This window comes from Andrena cerasifolii, chromosome 5 (genome assembly GCF_050908995.1).
Source record: "Andrena cerasifolii isolate SP2316 chromosome 5, iyAndCera1_principal, whole genome shotgun sequence".
NCBI lineage: Eukaryota > Metazoa > Arthropoda > Insecta > Hymenoptera > Andrenidae > Andrena > Andrena cerasifolii.
The window spans coordinates 16,548,959-16,568,389 of NC_135122.1; the positions used below are offsets into that span (position 1 = coordinate 16,548,959).

The 19,431-nt window shown below is 39.5% G+C and overlaps 9 protein-coding genes across 9 annotated transcripts; 6 read left to right on the forward strand and 3 right to left on the reverse strand.

The window, feature by feature from the left end:
• Window positions 1–4: 4 nt before the first annotated feature.
• On the reverse strand, window positions 5–1,879 carry LOC143369331 (histone H2B). Its single transcript, XM_076813141.1, has one exon. It carries the CDS (start codon window positions 1,845–1,847, stop codon window positions 1,476–1,478), a length of 372 nt encoding a protein of 123 aa, XP_076669256.1. The 5' UTR covers window positions 1,848–1,879; the 3' UTR covers window positions 5–1,475.
• A 209-nt stretch (window positions 1,880–2,088) lies between these two features.
• On the forward strand, window positions 2,089–3,232 carry LOC143369330 (histone H2A-like). The gene has a single exon (XM_076813140.1). The coding sequence runs from the start codon at window positions 2,141–2,143 to the stop codon at window positions 2,513–2,515; it is 375 nt and encodes a 124-aa protein (XP_076669255.1). The 5' UTR covers window positions 2,089–2,140; the 3' UTR covers window positions 2,516–3,232.
• Window positions 3,233–3,634: 402 nt separating this feature from the next.
• On the reverse strand, window positions 3,635–4,115 carry LOC143369327 (histone H3-like). The gene has a single exon (XM_076813138.1). It carries the CDS (start codon window positions 4,077–4,079, stop codon window positions 3,669–3,671), a length of 411 nt encoding a protein of 136 aa, XP_076669253.1. The 5' UTR covers window positions 4,080–4,115; the 3' UTR covers window positions 3,635–3,668.
• Window positions 4,116–4,281: 166 nt separating this feature from the next.
• LOC143369332 (histone H4) lies at window positions 4,282–4,687 on the forward strand. Its single transcript, XM_076813143.1, has one exon. The coding sequence runs from the start codon at window positions 4,353–4,355 to the stop codon at window positions 4,662–4,664; it is 312 nt and encodes a 103-aa protein (XP_076669258.1). The 5' UTR covers window positions 4,282–4,352; the 3' UTR covers window positions 4,665–4,687.
• Window positions 4,688–6,563: 1,876 nt separating this feature from the next.
• Window positions 6,564–7,401, forward strand: LOC143369326 (uncharacterized). The gene has a single exon (XM_076813137.1). It carries the CDS (start codon window positions 6,651–6,653, stop codon window positions 7,362–7,364), a length of 714 nt encoding a protein of 237 aa, XP_076669252.1. The 5' UTR covers window positions 6,564–6,650; the 3' UTR covers window positions 7,365–7,401.
• A 2,988-nt stretch (window positions 7,402–10,389) lies between these two features.
• LOC143369329 (histone H2A-like) lies at window positions 10,390–12,179 on the forward strand. The gene has a single exon (XM_076813139.1). The coding sequence runs from the start codon at window positions 10,448–10,450 to the stop codon at window positions 10,820–10,822; it is 375 nt and encodes a 124-aa protein (XP_076669254.1). The 5' UTR covers window positions 10,390–10,447; the 3' UTR covers window positions 10,823–12,179.
• Window positions 12,180–12,439: 260 nt separating this feature from the next.
• On the forward strand, window positions 12,440–12,929 carry LOC143369485 (histone H2A-like). The gene has a single exon (XM_076813512.1). It carries the CDS (start codon window positions 12,493–12,495, stop codon window positions 12,865–12,867), a length of 375 nt encoding a protein of 124 aa, XP_076669627.1. The 5' UTR covers window positions 12,440–12,492; the 3' UTR covers window positions 12,868–12,929.
• Window positions 12,930–13,885: 956 nt separating this feature from the next.
• LOC143369460 (histone H3-like) lies at window positions 13,886–14,364 on the reverse strand. Its single transcript, XM_076813424.1, has one exon. The coding sequence runs from the start codon at window positions 14,339–14,341 to the stop codon at window positions 13,931–13,933; it is 411 nt and encodes a 136-aa protein (XP_076669539.1). The 5' UTR covers window positions 14,342–14,364; the 3' UTR covers window positions 13,886–13,930.
• A 249-nt stretch (window positions 14,365–14,613) lies between these two features.
• On the forward strand, window positions 14,614–14,975 carry LOC143369486 (histone H4). The gene has a single exon (XM_076813513.1). It carries the CDS (start codon window positions 14,625–14,627, stop codon window positions 14,934–14,936), a length of 312 nt encoding a protein of 103 aa, XP_076669628.1. The 5' UTR covers window positions 14,614–14,624; the 3' UTR covers window positions 14,937–14,975.
• Window positions 14,976–19,431: the final 4,456 nt, after the last annotated feature.

A 19,431-nucleotide genomic window follows, 5' to 3' on the forward strand; every position in this document is an offset into this window, starting at 1 on the left:
GCTCTTTCACTTTTTGTTATTTCTGTATTTATTTTTTTTATACATTATCGGTAGTTTTCTAAAAAAATTGCAAATATCACTTGCTTATATTGTGGCTACACTGGAATCCCCCCTTAAATTATTTTTATGTATGTACTTTTATTATTATATAATCGATGACTAAACCTGGGGAGTTTTAGTTTGCCAGGAAGAGGAGATTAAAGTATGTAGTATCGTCCACAGAAAGCGCTAATGAACATTTATTTGTGACAGGTGCATCGTTTAGGAAGATATTGAAGACATACCTGCACAGTGGATAATGCTTGACTGTAGGAAGGGTGGAAAGGGAAGAAGGAAACGTTATTTGTGTTGCGGAACCCAACGCTCAACGCAATTAGAGGCTGATTGATAGCAATGTAACTCGTAGGATTTTCGATTAAGTGTCTACGTCGATCGTTGCACTTCTTATCACACGTCACCATAATACCTCGCTCTGCTGTCTCATGTATTATAATATGTAGATCCTAAAACATACAAAAACAAACGTTCAAGACTTTTCCTACAACTTATTTCCATTATTTTCCACCATACCATATTCACCTTTTTCACAACAAAGTCTTCTACACCGTTAATCAGGGGTATTTAGACTTAGATTTCTTCATAGTTCTTGTGACAAAGATATAACGAAATCGTAAATACGGTAAGTAAGTACTTAAGATTGTATTGATTTAAAGCAGAAAGGACGAACGGTGTACAGCGCTCCATTTCGGAGTTTCGTGCACTGCTGAATGGGGCCGCCAGTAGAAATGAAATTGGAAGTGAAATCCGCACCGCATAGGACCTTAAGCAGAGCACGATTCCTTCTATTCGTTACATTTCTTAAATTCTGTGTCCCGATTCGCGACACGTTTACTTGAACGGCTGGAAGATTCGCCGACTAGGCTGAATCAATTCTACTGCTTCTCGGGCAGGGCTGGTAAAACGAGAGAGAGACGCTGCAAGCATGGCGGAGCCTTGAAATAATCTAACCACGAGCGCTGGAACACTGGGCTCGATAAAAAACGTGGGACAAGTAAAAAACCTTGTTTAGGGTCGTATAGACTATAGAGTATCTCTCCGTCTCACTCATTTATTCACTCCCTGTAATTCCATTGACGGATACGGCACGAGACTTTAAAGAACGGAGCGTAGGGAATCTATCGACGAGTTGAGATACTCCACATAAATTTCAAATTCTACATAAATTGTACTTTGCATTTCAGTACTATCTTTTGCATTCACTCTCTCCCACTCATCAATTTCAATCGTATCCAATCACCACCATTTCGATCGCGCATTTGTACGTCACATACTCCATACTTGCCCGCGAACTTTTAACAGGCACAGACCTCGTTCTTTCTTTCTTTTGCTTTTCATGTTAGTAGAACAAGATTGGCTACGTTTTGATCAAATTGTTGGCCCTGAAAAGGGCCGATTGAAGTGACACGCCATTGGATTTACTTCGAGCTGGTGTATTTGGTAACAGCTTTGGTGCCTTCAGAGACAGCGTGCTTGGCTAATTCACCAGGCAACAAAAGTCTCACGGCTGTTTGGATCTCCCGAGATGTGATGGTCGATCTCTTGTTGTAGTGAGCCAAACGAGAGGCTTCGGCAGCAATCCGCTCGAACACATCGTTGACGAAGCTGTTCATGATGCTCATCGCCTTGCTGGATATTCCAGTATCGGGATGGACTTGCTTCAACACTTTGTAGATGTAGATGGCATAGCTCTCCTTCCTCCTCCTCTTCTTCTTCTTGTCGGTCTTGCTGATGTTCTTCTGGGCCTTACCAGCCTTCTTCACAGCTTTTCCGCTCGCTTTTGGTGGCATCTTCACAAAATGCTTGGCAGTCTCGAAGTACGTTTCACAGTGAGAAATGAATACTGTTTTCCACAGAGTGGAGGCGCCTTATATGCTACGGAAACTAGCTGTTGCGCGCGCCAATGGCGTGCGATTCGCTACGTCATTGGCCATTAGGTCTCGGTTAGGTCTGGCTGACACGCCATTGGTCGTGAGCAGGCAGACAGGCTTCGCACATAAAGAGGCCGCTATCCGTGAAGAACTCAAAATTGCATAGACCTTCGTCGAGTATACTTGTATTTTGTGAATTTATTTCTTGGAAAATGTCTGGCCGTGGCAAGGGTGGAAAAGCGAAGGGAAAGTCAAAGTCCCGTTCTAACAGAGCAGGTCTTCAATTCCCTGTTGGACGTATCCATAGACTTCTTCGCAAAGGAAACTATGCAGAACGCGTTGGTGCAGGAGCACCAGTGTATCTTGCTGCAGTTATGGAATATTTGGCTGCTGAAGTTCTGGAGTTGGCTGGTAACGCAGCCAGAGACAACAAGAAGACCAGAATTATTCCTCGTCATCTGCAACTCGCCATTCGTAATGACGAAGAATTGAATAAATTGCTGTCTGGTGTAACCATCGCTCAAGGTGGTGTTTTACCAAACATCCAAGCAGTTTTGCTGCCGAAGAAGACCGAGAAAAAAGCTTAACTACCACTTCAACAACAAATGGCCCTTTTCAGGGCCACAAAATAATTCATAACGAAGGAATCTCTAATTCAAACTACACCAAACCTTATCCAATCATTACTTTAAATGAGTTCATAATATATTGTTTGTCTCGTTACTAATAGCGAGAGACTTTTCTGTTTTATTCAAGATTCGACTCAGTTTGGTAGAAAAAATGTCCTCCGTCTAACACTCCATTCACAGTAGGGGTGAATTCCGATTCGATTCTTCAAAAAATCGATTCTTTTGGTTAAAAGATCGATCGTTTGAATCGATTTTTTGGTATCCGATTTTCCCCAGAATCGATTCTTTGATGTAAGAATCGACAATCGATTTTTTGCCGTCTGGGGGAATTAATTGCCACTAGTGAAAGGACCAATCAAACTGCTTTTTGCGCAGGTTTTCCTGGTCTTATACGTTTCCCGCCATTTATACACGATTCCTGCCAAATTTATACAGGATTCGCGCTGAATTTATAAACGATTCTTATGTTCTGGATGATTCTGGACAGTTAAGGATCTTTCTTTACCATTCTTCTTTCTTCCTTCCTTGTGTATTTTCCAAAACCGGAAATATTTTAACTGATCATAGAAATAGTTTATCACCTGAACATTTACAGCAATTATTGTTTTTAAATTCCTTATCAATGAAAGAATGGCAGTTACATAATGAATAAAGTATTTAAAATGAATAGCAAAATATTTCTTCTATTCGATACAATGCCCTTTAACAACTATCCCAAATTGTTCCTTATAAAAGTATTTTTTATATCGATTCGTTCAAAATTATTCAAATCCGACTTCTATGTATGTATATGTACTAATTTTGGAAAAAAAGTTTTATGGCGATTCTTTTCATCTCGATTGTTCCAGAATCGATTCTTTGAGGTGAATCGAACACCCCTAATTCACAGGTCAGACAATCGACCCCTCGAATGGCTTGTGAAGCCATAAAATTACTTTCAATGTGAATACATCCATGCCATAGCGGCATGTATAAATCCCTAGTATAGAATGATCATTCGGGCTTTGAATTTCTCAAAATTATGACGTACTGTTACTGTTGAAACCTCAGGTTACTACATCAGAAAACATTTTTGGCCCTGAAAAGGGCCGATTGTTGTTAGGGTAATAATTTAAGCTCTCTCTCCACGAATGCGACGAGCCAGCTGGATGTCCTTAGGCATGATGGTCACGCGTTTTGCGTGAATTGCGCACAAGTTGGTGTCTTCGAACAATCCAACAAGGTAAGCTTCACTGGCTTCTTGCAAAGCCATAACGGCGGAGCTTTGGAAACGAAGATCTGTCTTGAAATCTTGAGCAATTTCACGAACCAGACGTTGGAACGGAAGTTTCCGGACCAACAGTTCAGTGCTCTTCTGGTAACGTCTGATTTCACGGAGGGCCACAGTTCCCGGCCGGTAGCGATGAGGTTTCTTCACGCCACCAGTTGCAGGAGCACTTTTACGCGCTGCCTTTGTCGCCAGTTGTTTTCGTGGAGCTTTTCCACCAGTTGATTTGCGAGCAGTCTGCTTGGTTCGAGCCATCTTTCCTGATACGACACCAGTGCTTTCGTTTTACAATCGAATGTGCTCGACGCCAAAAAACTGCGTCGTTTATATGCACTTTCAACTAGACCTAACCAAGCCCTGATTGGTGGGCACCAAAAGGGAGGGGATTTTCCCCTTGGTGCTGTCTGATTGGGTCGGAAAATTATGGTGGGAGTACAGACTTCCCAGTACTATATAAAAACCCTGTTTTCCGGGTTAAACGGTACATTTTACTATTAACTGTGAACTTGATCACTTGTATCGATCAAAATGACTGGCCGTGGTAAGGGTGGAAAAGGTTTGGGAAAGGGAGGAGCGAAGCGTCATAGGAAGGTTCTGCGTGATAATATCCAAGGTATCACGAAGCCTGCCATTCGGCGTCTCGCTCGACGTGGCGGAGTAAAGCGTATTTCTGGATTGATCTACGAAGAAACCCGAGGCGTATTGAAGGTTTTCCTGGAAAACGTAATCCGTGATGCTGTGACCTACACTGAACATGCCAAGAGGAAGACAGTGACTGCTATGGATGTCGTCTACGCGTTGAAGCGACAAGGAAGAACCTTGTACGGTTTTGGCGGTTAATTGTGTACCATCGTATACCAACGACCCAGCAGAAACGGCCCTTTTCAGGGCCACCAAATATTCAAACGAGGCTATCATTGGTTTAAACTATAAAATTGTACCTACTAAGACTGTCCCATTACCTGTAGCTTATAAAAGTAGCAACTCTACTTAACACCTAGCTATTTTAGAACACTATTTCAGTGGCTACACGGATAAAAAATACTTTCTCGTACCATAACCAAAAACATTTCCTAAAGATTTAATAGCAGAGCATTAGGATAGCTGTGTATTAGGGTAGCTCGTCCTTACATTATAGTTGAGCTGGCCTGAAATAAGACTGAGCCACTATGCTACTCTTTCTGAATGCAGCACATAGTAACTCTCGTTCAGAAATTCCCAGGAATAAGTTCGAAATATGCAGTACATTACTACTTGTTAAATGAACTTTTTATATACACGAAAGAAATATGTTTAATAGTCTTTAGTACCACTGAAACTTACAGGGCAAGCAGAATAGTCGTGTACAAATTACAGAACAATGATTCGACTCATCCTATAAGCAATGGCGAGTAATACGCACTTCCATTTTGCTATTAAAACCATGAACATAATTCTTTTTAGCAAGGAATCTACCGTTGCATATTTTTAGAGTAGTGTAGCTTAAACTTTCGTGCATTATTCCTGTCGATACACTCCTCAACACTTGTAAGAACATTTAAGTTAAAAACACGATCTTCAGGGTAACAACTTTATTATTAGTTAGAAGTAGAAGGTATATTTAGATTATCATTTCACTCCATTCATATTTTAAACGGTTGATCAAGGATCTCGTCTTAAATAGTCTGAGTCATCTGTACGTTACTCAGGGTTTCGTGATACTAATGTTTCCTTCAAACGGAACGTGTTCCCTAAGGGACCATTCATTCTATTATTGTTCAGAAAATCGAGTATTCCTTATGCCACTTTGTTTACTTGAAATACGATCTGTATTACTTCAAAATTTATTATAATTAATTTTCACGTAGAAGAAAACGTAAAACTTGTAAATTCACGTCGATAGATACAGTCGACTTATTGCGTCGTCGACTATGGCGAGTTATTTTTCATATATCATGTCATACCATCGCATTTCGTAATTTAATCAATGGTAATAGAGCTATTCAATAAACCTGACATTCTTTCGTACCAAATACAAATTGCATAATGCACAAATGTGTATAAACTTTCGTGTTTGAAGAAGAAACATCGGTTTCAAGGCAACGGCGTAGTTTCCAAGGATTCGCCCCTCAGAAGAGCTATATTTCCCATTTGCGAGGGGGTAATTTTTCGAATAAATCAATGTTCGAAGTATTGTTCATAATTCCACTCTGCTATAATTTCACCAATTTCAATAAACATTTTGTTCGAGAGAATACACGTCGTCCATTCCTGTTGCATCTGCTTGATCTTTGTATTTCCCACCGTATAGAACTCTTCGAATTTCCACTAACATCCGGTACCTATCGCGGATTCTCGCGTATCAAGTGTTAGCTCTAACATTAGGACACTCGATTCCAGAAAATAAGCCATGATTATTTAAACATTTTCCTGTTTTTTAACCAATTTTCCCCGTCGGCCTACCCTATCCAAGAGAACGACCATGCGTCTGCGTGAGTTCGCCAGAATGAAATGGTTGAAACTGATGACGAACGCGGCATTCGACGACAGTGTGAGACACTGCCGACAATAATTAATCACTTAGGCACGTGATAAATGTTTTTAAAAGGACGAATCTTAGTTTAAATTGGTAGGATGCACCAGAGAGTCTCTGATTCTCGGCAACGTGATATCAGAAACATAGGTGGGGCTTTCCTCCGTGGTCCGCGCTGCCGCGGCAAGTATGAGAGTCTAAGCCGCGAACGTCGTTTTATTCTGATATATCGAATCGGAATTTGTGAACTGTTTATTATAACATTTATCTGCTATTCCCTTTTTTTTTATACGATTGTCGTATAATTTTTAAGAATGGAGGATAAGAGTAGCTCTGGAACCGCAACGGCGGCGGAAAATCAGTCGACGATCGCGACTCCATCAAAGAAGGCCGCCAAATCGAAGGCGGCAAAGTCGCAACGACCAAAGTCCTCGCATCCTCCAACTTCGGAGATGGTGAACTCCGCCATCAAAGACCTGAAGGACCGCAAGGGATCGTCGTTGCAGGCTATTAAGAAGTACATCGCATCTACGTATAAGGTGGACGGCGAAAAGCTGGCACCATTTATCAAGAGGTACTTGAAAACCGCCGTAACTTCCGGTGCAGTTGTGCAGACGAAGGGTAAGGGCGCCTCCGGCTCGTTCAAGCTTTCTGGCGCCCCGGCGAAGGGTCCAGAGACGAAGACCAAGTCGAGACGAGAATTGAGGAAGACCGATTCGGCCTCCACTGCGGAGAAGAAGCCTGCCGAGAAGAAACAGGTGAGCCCAAAAAAGACTGCAGTATTGAAGAAACAAGCTGCCGCCAAGAAACCAGCTATTGCACAACCCAAGAAATCACCCCCGCCGAAGAAAGCGAAGACCGTTGCTGCAAAGAAAGCAGAAGCTGCCGCAAAACAGAAAGCCGTAGCACAGACAAAAAATCTGTCGAAAACAAAGAAGGCTACGAAGGCGCCAGCAGCAAAGACCAAAACACCAAAGCCGAAGACCGCCAAATCACCGAAAGCTGCAAAGGCTTCGGCGAAGAAATAATCATTTGGCGATTACAATAACATTGGCCCTTTTCAGGGCCACAAATTTTTTAAAACGAAAGAACTATCTGGGTTTTCACAAACATTCCTCCAATATATGATAATCCTTCCACTTCCTTTTTAACCTTACGGTGCACGAGACGTATAATTAAGAAACATCGCGAATCCTAACGAACCGCGGTGGCCTGCAATAAAGTAGATGCAATAACACTCCACGAAGGCTAATAGCACACAAATGGGTCTCAAGTTAGCGCCATTTGGGTAAAACCATTATTCCTGTCGAAATTTGATATCCGTGCACTCCGTGCGAGGACCGGATGGGTAACGAAGGACAACAATTAAGATCGATTAGACATCCCGATTAAAAATCTGTTGCTATTCGATACGGTCACTTAAGTTTCTCAGAAATTGTAGGCTTTCAAAGTTTATTGTAGAATCTGCAAGATTATAAAATTGTCATATTCGATACAGGGATTAAAATGATTCGTTTTAGAATGCCCTCAAGATTTTTGTACAACATACATATTTGGTCCTCTAGCAGTCGCAAGAATGCTGTAAATAATGAGAAAGTCGGCACACGGTACTGGACGATATCGAATTACGTCTTCTAATTATGCATCTAATGCCATAGGAATTCGTACTAATTATTCAAAAAGGAAGTCATTTTAATTGTCCTCAATTCTTTTTTTTTACAGATGATGCCTACATGACGCTGATATTCAATGTTTCAACTTGGTAGAATTTTGCATATACATATGAACACGTTGCCTTAGGTTTTTGTCATATTTTTTTAGGTCTCTGCAACCGGTTTACAGCTTCTTCATTGACCCTAATGACATCACCAATGGCAACAATTTGCATTATATTAGAGAATATCTATAGTCGATGCATTTATTGGAAATTCCATATGTCTGTTTCACTTTCAAAGAATTCTATGTCACGAACTGAGGTTGTATGTATGTAGGCAGTTCCCGCCAAAGTACCGTGGTGGCAAAGTCCGCAGGGCGATTTTTAACAGTTCAGAGCCACGTAGAATCCCCTACAGATGTAGATTGACTTAATACCCTCTGAAATGGTGTAGGGTAGATGTCCTAATTACCGTGCCTTTATGCTTAAAGAAGACGTACAAAAAAACTCGCATAAATAAATAAGGAAAGAATTTTTTTTAATTAAATTAAACTATTAATGTATGTATTACAAACGAGAAGGTTGCATTTTTAAACAATTAAAGAATAGAAAAAAAAATTCAAAAATGCATTTCGATGAATTTACCTAAATCCTTACCGTTTACGGTAAGGAACACATACTTCACAGAAGTGAATAAATTGATAATTATCATGATTTGCACTTATGTAAAGTGTTTATTATATTATAAAAGGTTCAAATTTTATGAAAAATAGCAAAATGAGCACTTTTGAAACGTTTTCGTATTTATAAAGTGAATCCGGTGATTGGGACAGGAATTTAACGCTTATCCCTATTACCGTGCCCCTCGAAACCCACTGGCTCCCTCTGTAACTGCTAAACGTAACCTTACTTTCCTTTCTCAGAACGGGTGAACAGCATTTTTCAAGGCACGGTAATTCGGACAAAAACATGTATTTTTATTTCAATTAAAAAAAATATGAAAAATTAACATTTTTAACCCTAAAAAATGCCTTAATAAAAAGAGAAGTTCAAAACACCAATATAAATTTTCACCAAGCAAAATTAAAGTAAGAGAAGTCAGTAATTAATTCCTTCGCGAGCAAGTCGGCGTCAAAGCACGGTAATTGGGACATCTACCCTATGCAATGATTTTCCTAAGGGTAAAACCTACCAAGTATACTTTTCGTCAACTACTACAGAGTAACCTTTATTTGTGAGATTTCAACAAAATCTAGAACCTCAAAATATATCGTTGAACAAAATACTTGACCATCCTACTCTTGCCTGCCGAGAGACGCCCGAAAAACGACATTCCCATCTATGAAACGAGGTTCTATTACGCGGACCACATTACCTACTAGTAATCGACTCCTTTGAATTTCTGACTTCTGTTCTGAAATTCTTTCGGAACTTCCGATTTCTTTGACTTTTACACGGGTAATAATGCTAATGCAAAAATGGTACTAATGCGAATATAATATTATGGAGAATATTCGTAAACTACAAATAAATAACACTGCAGAATGCCTTTTTCAGCTCCTATTCGTTTCTTTATGATTTTTTGTATCTCTCTAAAAGGTATACTCATGCCCTAGGGCGTAAAGTTGACAATGGGCGCAAAATAGTCTATTCATTGTTGTCATTTTCTAAAATAAAGTTTTAAATGAAATATTACCAGTTATACTATAAATGTTTAGCTTAAAACATTTAACGAATAAAAATATTCAATGTGAGGCCATCAAATAACTGAAATAAATGTGTTATAAATAAAGGACGTAAATTGGCAAGTTCGCCTAGGCCGCACAAAATGCTCGAGCCGGGCCTGGGTACACTGCTGATGACCCTAGGTATATTATTACATATCGGAGCGACACTGAAGAGCGCCACGCTAGTTATCCCTGGTACTTTTAAGATATCCCTGTATCCTTGCACGGCATAGTAACGACTGGGTGTTCAATGTGTTACAGGGTTGAGAAAGTTTAGGAACGATGAGGAATCTGACAAGGAATGCTAAGCAACATTTTCTTGGGCCACTTGTTTAGGAGGGGGAACACCTACAGGAGTGGTGAAAATGGTACAATGTTGGATTTAAACAGAAGTATATATATATTTTTTCTATGACTATCAAATTTTAATATACCATACCTATTTAAAAGCCTCAATTTAGTCTCTTATGACAATTCACAACATGGTATGTCCTTCAGTTTTTGGATATGTCTAATAAAAATGGCTGCGCCCGAAGCGCAGATGACGCCACATACCACTATGGCGCCAATCCCAAGCGACTAACTCTACTCGTAACTTTATTGGTGGAGCGCTAGTCCCGTCGAACGTATATAAACGCGGTGAAACTGCCGATAGATGTCATATTGCGTTCACTCTTGGAAGAGAGTGCACTGGCTTTTTGTTTCCGTTCAAGTTTTTCTCGTGTTAAACATGTCTGGACGTGGCAAAGGTGGTAAAATAAAGGGGAAGTCAAAGACACGTTCGAACAGAGCCGGCCTTCAATTTCCGGTTGGTCGTATCCATAGACTGCTGCGCAAAGGAAACTATGCGGAACGCGTTGGTGCAGGAGCACCAGTATATCTGGCTGCTGTGATGGAATATTTGGCTGCTGAAGTCCTGGAGTTGGCTGGTAACGCAGCCAGAGACAACAAAAAGACCAGAATTATTCCTCGTCATCTGCAACTCGCCATTCGTAATGACGAAGAATTGAACAAATTGCTGTCTGGGGTAACCATCGCTCAAGGTGGTGTTCTACCAAATATTCAAGCAGTTTTGCTGCCGAAGAAAACCGAGAAAAAAGCATAAGTACTACCACCTCAACCCCTCCTTAAACCTAACCCAGACCTCAAGAACAAATGGCCCTTTTCAGGGCCACCAAAAATTCATAACGAAGTAATCACTAGTTCAAACTATACTAAACATAACTTTAAATGAATCCATGACATAACGTTACTTCCTTCCTAATTGGGATAGGAAACAACTGATCATATTCATACTTTGAATGTTATACATGATGGAAATTACAGAGTATAATCAAACAATTCATGGTAGTCCATGAAACATGGTGGCTGTGTAACCGGATCCGGGAATTCTAAGGGTACTAATTGTAAGCTCTCAATGTACCAAACGAATACAGGGGGGCCAGGTGGTCGGAGCAGATGTTTTATTCCATGACCCCACGTGGGTAACTACGCTTGTAATGCAGAGCTGGTTTTATCAAGTATGTTTTAAACTAAACATTAATCGAAAAATTATTCTGATTTAGTTTTTGTTTCACATATTTAGAGAAACATGTTAAGTACTTATTTAAATTCTGGTACGGCGATGATGAATTTTGTAGCTATCTGTGTCTAACGAATACTCGGTTGAGTGTTTAACAGATTGATTAGGGTATGAGATTCAGATGGATGATTAGGGTTCACGAAAAAATAAATTTGACCTAGGAACTGTTTATTTAAATAAGTTGCACCATATATATATATAGTGTTTGTGTGGATTTAACTTTCGCTGATACCACAGTATTAAGCTGCATCATAGGTATGCTGGAAAGAATGTTCTTCATTGTAACAGAATTTGTTACTGGAGTATTCTGGGATGGGTGAATTAGGTCGAGTATAGAACAAAATTGACATGGGAAGGGACTGTTTTATTGAGCAAACTACTCAATTGGGTAAAAAGTATGTACGTTTAACAGCTCTTCCAGAGGCCATGCATTCCGTTTGGAAGGCCCGTGAAACTATAAAATTCTTTTTGGTGGAAATATAACAAATATCATATAAACAAATATCATTTAGTCTATGAGTTTCTCAAGACGATATTGTGACTGCTACTATGTTGTTGAAGCCTTAGGTTACCACATTTGGAAACAGTTTTGGACCTGAAAATGGCCGGTTGGTATAAAAGTAGAGCAAATTTAAGCCCTCTCTGCGGGACGTCTGGTCACATTACATATAGGTTATATTTTCTGTCACTTCTCGAAGCGGACCACATAGTAATCACGATTCGCACATATCCAGCCCGCGCATTTTCATTAGCACGGGTGGCGGCATGGAGAGGGTACCTTTCCCACCCTGCATTAATTGTGGTAGTTGGAACAATATTGTTAAACCCAGTGTATACAATGTTAGATTTAAACAGAAGTATATATATATTTTTTCTATGACTATCAAATTTTAATATACCGTACCTATTTAGAAGCCTGAATTAGTCTCTTATGACAATTCACAACATAGGTATGTCCTTCAGTTTTTGGATGTCAAATAAAAATGGCTGCGCTCGAAACGCAGATGACGCCACATGCGACTATGGCGCCAATCCCAAGCGACTAACTCTACTCGTAACTTTATTGGTGGAACGCTAGTCCCGTCGAACGAATATAAACGCGGTGAAACCGCCGATAGATGTCATATTGCGTTCACTCTTGGAAGAGAGTGCACTGGCTTTTTGTTTCCGTACAAGTTTTTCTCGTGTTAAACATGTCTGGACGCGGCAAAGGTGGTAAAGTAAAGGGGAAGTCAAAGACACGTTCGAACAGAGCCGGCCTTCAATTTCCGGTTGGTCGTATCCATAGACTGCTGCGCAAAGGAAATTATGCGGAACGCGTTGGTGCAGGAGCACCAGTATATCTGGCTGCCGTGATGGAATATTTGGCTGCTGAAGTCCTGGAGTTGGCTGGTAACGCAGCCAGAGACAACAAAAAGACCAGAATTATTCCTCGTCATCTGCAACTCGCCATTCGTAATGACGAAGAATTGAATAAATTGCTGTCTGGTGTAACCATCGCCCAAGGTGGTGTTTTACCAAACATTCAAGCAGTTTTGCTGCCGAAGAAAACCGAGAAGAAAACTTAACTACCACCTCAACCCCTCCTTAAACTTAACCCAGACCTCAAGAACAAATGGCCCTTTTCAGGGCCACCAAAAATTCATAACGAAGTAATCACTAGTTCAAATTATACTAAACATAACTTTAAATGAATCCATGACAACGTTACTTCCTTCCTAATTGGGATAGGAATCAACTGATCATATTCATACTTTGAATGTTATACATGATGGAAATTACAGAGTACGATTAAACAATTCATGGTCGTCCATGAAACATGGTGGCTTTGTAACCGGCTCTGGGGGTTCTAAGGGTACTAATTGTAAGTTCTCAATGTACCAAACGAATACAGGGGGGCCAGGTGGTCGGAGCAGATGTTTTATTCCATGACCCCATGTGGGTAACTACGCTTGTAATGCAGAACTGGTTTTATCAAGTATGTTCTACACTAAACATTAATCGAAAAATTGTTCTGATTTAGTTTTTGTTTCACATATTTAGAAAAACATGTTAAGTACTTATTTAAATTCTGGTACGGCGATGATGGATTTTGTAGCTATCTGTCTAACGAATACTCGGTTGAGTGTTTAACAGATTGATTAGGGTATGAGAGTCAGATGGATGATTAGGGTTCACGAAAAAATAAATTTGACCTAGGAACTGTTTATTTAAAAAGGCTGCACCATAGGTATGCTGGAAAGAATGTTCTTCATTTAACAGAATCTGTTTTTGGAGTATTCTGCGATGGGTGAATTAGGTCGAGTATAGAACAAAATTAACATGGGAAGGGTCTGTTTTATTGAGCAAACTACTCAATTGGGTAAAAAGTACGTACGTTTAACAGCTCTTCCAAAGGCCATGCATTCCCTTTGGAAGGCCCGTGAAACTATAAAATTCTTTTTGGTGGAAATGCATACCGGGCAAAGTGGCATGTATTTTAGTTGGAATCCCTAGAAACAAATATCATTTAGTCTATGAGTTTCTCAAGACGATATTGGGATTGTTACTATGTTGTTGATACCTAAGTTACCACATTTGGAAATATTTTTGGCCCTGAGAAGGGCCGATGGTTACAAAAGTAGAGCAAATTTAAGCCCTCTCTCCACGGATACGACGAGCCAGCTGGATGTCCTTAGGCATGATGGTGACGCGTTTTGCGTGAATTGCGCACAAGTTGGTGTCTTCGAACAATCCAACAAGGTAAGCTTCACTAGCTTCTTGCAAAGCCATGATAGCGGAGCTTTGGAAACGAAGATCAGTCTTGAAATCCTGAGCAATTTCACGAACCAAACGTTGGAAAGGAAGTTTCCTAATCAGAAGTTCAGTGCTCTTTTGGTAACGTCTGATTTCACGGAGGGCCACAGTTCCCGGCCGGTAGCGATGAGGTTTCTTCACGCCACCAGTTGCAGGAGCACTTTTACGCGCTGCCTTCGTCGCCAGTTGTTTTCGGGGAGCTTTTCCACCAGTTGATTTACGAGCAGTCTGCTTGGTTCGAGCCATTGTTCTTGATATTATGCAGAAAGATTGTGCACGAAGACTCCCATCAGAGTATCAAACGTACTCCACGCCAGAACCGCTTCGTTTATGTATACTTTCATAGGGGAAACTCGTTGATGTGATTGGCCGACATAAAATGGTGGGGATTTTCCCTTTGGTGCTTTGCGATTGGATCAGTAAGTCATGGTGGGGTACAGGCTTCTCAGTACTATATAAGAACCCCGTTTTTCTTTTGAAATGGGACATTTTACGTTTATCTGTGAGTTTGACACGTGTATTGATCAGAATGACTGGCCGTGGTAAGGGAGGAAAAGGTTTGGGAAAGGGAGGAGCGAAGCGACATAGGAAGGTTCTTCGTGATAATATCCAAGGTATCACGAAGCCAGCCATTCGTCGTCTCGCTCGACGTGGCGGAGTAAAGCGTATTTCTGGATTGATCTACGAAGAAACCCGAGGCGTATTGAAGGTTTTCCTGGAAAACGTAATCCGTGATGCTGTGACCTACACTGAACATGCCAAGAGGAAGACAGTGACTGCTATGGATGTCGTCTACGCGTTGAAGCGACAAGGAAGAACCTTGTACGGCTTTGGCGGTTAATTGTGTACCATCGTATACCAACGACCCAGCAAAAACGGCCCTTTTCAGGGCCACCAAATACTCAAACGAGGCTAACATTGGTTTAAACTATAAAAATGCACCAAAATGACAATCCCTCTATAGCTCATAAAAGTAGCAGCTTTACTGAATACCCAGATATTTCAGAGCAATGCATTTCAATCACTGAAGGTAGAAAATACTTTCCCTTTCATTCCCTAAAGCGCATAGCATTCAACGAATTTTAGGATAGCTCGTCCTTTCAATGTAGTTGAGCCTGACCGTTATAAAACAGCCTCGCTACTCAATACAGTACCTACAATCTACATTGTAATTCTCATTCAGCATCTCCAAGGCCAAATTATTCAGTACATTACTACTTATTGTCAACAAGTTGATGTCTGAACTGTTATATACGTGTATAGGGATCAATCGATACCGCCCCAAGGTATCGATACTTTTACTCGATACTTGTATCGAATGAAAGTATCAGTACTTACTCGGTATCGAAACAAAAGTATCGCTACCTACTTGTATCGAAACGCAATGATACATTTTTATTCATATATAGAATCGATGACAGTTTTGTACTAGGTAGGATTGTCACATGGTATTCCGTCATCTCAGCTATACAAAAAATCAAGTTGGATAACCTTTCCTTTTTTTAAATTAACATATTTCTTATGTGTTTATAAGAAACTAGGTGTTAAATTATTATATACGAAACAAGACGCTAAACATTCGCACTTCGCGCATAACCCTACTTTTCTGACTTATAGATAACGTGAATCTCGATTTCTGCGACGTAGATAATTGAAAATTATTCGATTCCATAATTACGTTCGGTTTCTGGATACTTCGAGATGATATATCTGGATATTGATATTGATGTAACATTGAATTATTCTTTAATATGGTTGGAGGCAAAGCCACGCCATAGGCTTTCACCTATATACATCTTATTCACCATATTCACGAAACATTGTAGAAGGGATGTGAGCAGAGCAGATGATGTGAACATCATGGTTAGAGCACTGAAGAGGTGAGTATGTGCATCCGCCATATTGGGTCCTTTAGGGAGAGAATATTATTGAGTACCCGCCTTTTTGGGTATTGTCAGATTCACTTTATAAACAAAATATGCGTTGTTAGTATTGATGCATAGTAGCACGACACATTATTAGAGTATTTTATTACATTTAAGTTTATATTTGGTTTATAAAACGAATTTGACAATACTCAAAAAGGCGGGTACTCAATAATCTTCTTTCTCCAGAGGATCCAATATGGCGGATACGCATACTCACCTCTTTAGTGCTCTATCATGGTTAATCCACGCTGCATCATGATGTAAATCATGATTCATGATGTAAGGTAAATCCTTACATAATGCTCTGTATCGTGCATCGGGAGTAGTTGGAACGATATTTTTGGGAGAAGTGTATCTATGTTTGCTATCATCTTTCATGTAGAATGTCGATACTCGTCCCATTCGATACGAGTACTTTTTTTCGATACCTACTTGGTATCGATACTAAAATTACTTGATATCGCAACCCTAGGTATCGATACTAAAATTACTTGATATCGCAACCCTAGGTATCGATACTAAAATTACTTGATATCGCAACCCTAGGTATCGATACTAAAATTACTTGGTATCGAAACGAAACTATCGAGTATATACTCGTACTTGTATCGATTAACGTGAATGAAAAATGTTTTATGCTTCTTAATATGGTAGCACTGATACTAAGACTGCAAGCAGTTAGGGTTACCAACTTTTTTCTGGAAAGTTCAGTACTATAGGCCAAATGTGATAAAAAATATAGTACATTGTGAAAAAATATACTATTTTTCATAGGAAAGTGGTACAAAAACAAACGACATTAAAACGACATCTTATTTTCTAAATGTATATTTCTTGTGCATTTTCATTAGTACATATATATTAGAACATATATAAAGAGCTCACTTTTTCTGAGAGATAGACTGGCTCTGTTTCTCCCTTCCAGTCACTTCATATTCATTACAGAAAAAATCTTCTTCGTTAAAGTTAAAATTCGCAAACTAAATTTTTGATGTAGCCATAGAATACAAAAATAAGTAAAAATGTAGAATTTTATCAATGTATCAGAAATATAGTATTTTTGCATACTATAATTTCTTCAAACAGTGTATAGTACACTAGGCAAAAATATAGTACAATACTATGGGCGCGTTCCGATTCACGCATAGTGCGCATAAAGTGCATAGGATATGTCACGTACCCTATGCACTTCATGCGCATTATGCGTGAATCGGAACGCACCCATTATATTATAGTACGGTTGCAACCCCACAAGCAGGATAGCTGTACTAGAATTATAAAACAATGATACGTCGAATAATTAAAATCGTGAACATGATTCTTTGTAGCGAGCTTTGTATCGTTGTACATTTTCATAAATCATAATATTCTAGCATAAACTTTTGCTCATTATTCCTATCGAGGCACACGCTGCACACATCAAAGTGATCAAATTTGAGATCATCGCGATGCTTATTTTATTATTAACACTTTAAGGAACTGAGGATTTTGAGAACCTTTTCCTCAAGTCTGCCAATCGTATCTAGGGTTCCACCCGCACTTTAAAATAAAGTATCTTACGTTATTATACGTAAATGTACTCTGTACTCTTTCTCTGCCATGAATGTGAATTACGGGATGAAAGAAACAAGGCCTCTGTTAATTTAATAAAGAACGAACTATTTATATATTTTAATATGAATACTGAGTGCAATAATGCCATTGAGTTATTTAAAAATGATAAAAAGTTGCTCTGTAATGCTAAAAGCAATAAAAAATATGCTTCGAAGAAATAAAAACTAATAACATTGAAATGTAAGTTTAGTTTTCACGAGCGGCCATTTTTTTGCCCTCGCGAAAGCAGGTTTACGTTATTTTCCTGTAGAAAAAGGTGGCAGCCTTAGTTGTTTCCCGCCTTTTTCGTCAAGTTCCGTTTTTCTGAAGGAACACTTTTGGCGGGAAAGCTTTGTCCAGCTCGTCCTGGCGTGTTAAATGCATATTGACACTGCTGAATATTTGAACTTCTTTCTATTGGGTATAAAAGACACATAAAAGTACTACCAACGTATAGGCGAGTTTTTTCCGATGAAGATGAGCCCAACAAATACGACCTTGCTTGGGCCATTTTTAATTATAGATAATTTCATTCACTTCCGAATTCCGTAGACCAATTCTTTATACATAATATAATAGACCAGTTCTTTATACATAATATACGATAAAAATAGCCCCAATAAGATCATTTTCGGAGCTTAAACCATTCTCATCGTGAAAACCTCGTCGATCAATTAATACCCCTTCATGAAGATTTAACAAGGGAATAGAGATATTACAATTTTCATTACTGGACCACTAAAGGCCGAATCAACAGTTGCCCAAGCGATGGATCCCTGCGACGGCGATGTACAAAACGAACTCTGAGCTCGGTGTATTTTCGAAAGAAATATTTCAAGAGTCTCTGATAATAATTTCGATGCATTCCGAGAAATACCGTTGCAAACGCAATAACCGTCCAATGCTTGCACGACCCTTGGCGCCAAAACACGCCGGCGACACTCGCATTGTAAATCACAACTAGTTACTATATACATATATTAAGTTTGTGATATCATCCTATCCATATTTCAAGTAATTGACAAACGATCGGGTTTCAAATTTCGTGAGTCACGTCTACAATGTCTACATTATTCAGTTTCGCGAAATGAATGCTTTTTTCAATACTTTATTTTTGTCCCGAATACTGAGTACTTCAGATGATATTTTGTATTGCTTGAAATACGACTCGCAATGGTTCGTAACATATTCTACTTAATTTTCATGTAGAAAGAAACGTATGTAGACGCTCGTAAACACACGCCGATAGATACAGTAAACTTATTGCGTCGTTGCACACGGCAAGTTATCCTTCATATATCGCGTTATACCATCGCATTTTGTGATTTGATCAATGGTAATCGAGCCAGTCAATGAAACTGACATTTTTCCGTACCAAATACAAATTGCATAATGCACAAATCTGTATAAACTTTCGTGTTTGAAGAGGAAACATCGGTTTCAAGGCAACGGCGTAGTTTCCAAGGAATCGCGCCTCGAAACAGCTGTATTTCCCATCGACAAGCGGGTAATTTTTCGAATAAATCAATGTTCGAAGTGTTGTGCGTATTTCCACTCCACTGTAACTTCATGAATTTCAATAAACATTTTGTTCGAGAGAATACACGTCGTCCATTCCTGTTGCGTCTGCTTAATCTTTGTATTTCCCACCGTGTAGAACTCTTCGAATTTCCCTCGATATCCGTAATCTGTCGCGGATTCTCGCATACGAATTATTAGCTCTAACATTAGGGCACTCGATCCCAGAAAATAAGCCGTGATTATTTAAACATTTTCCGGTTTTTTAACAAATTTTCCCCGTCGGCCTACCCTATC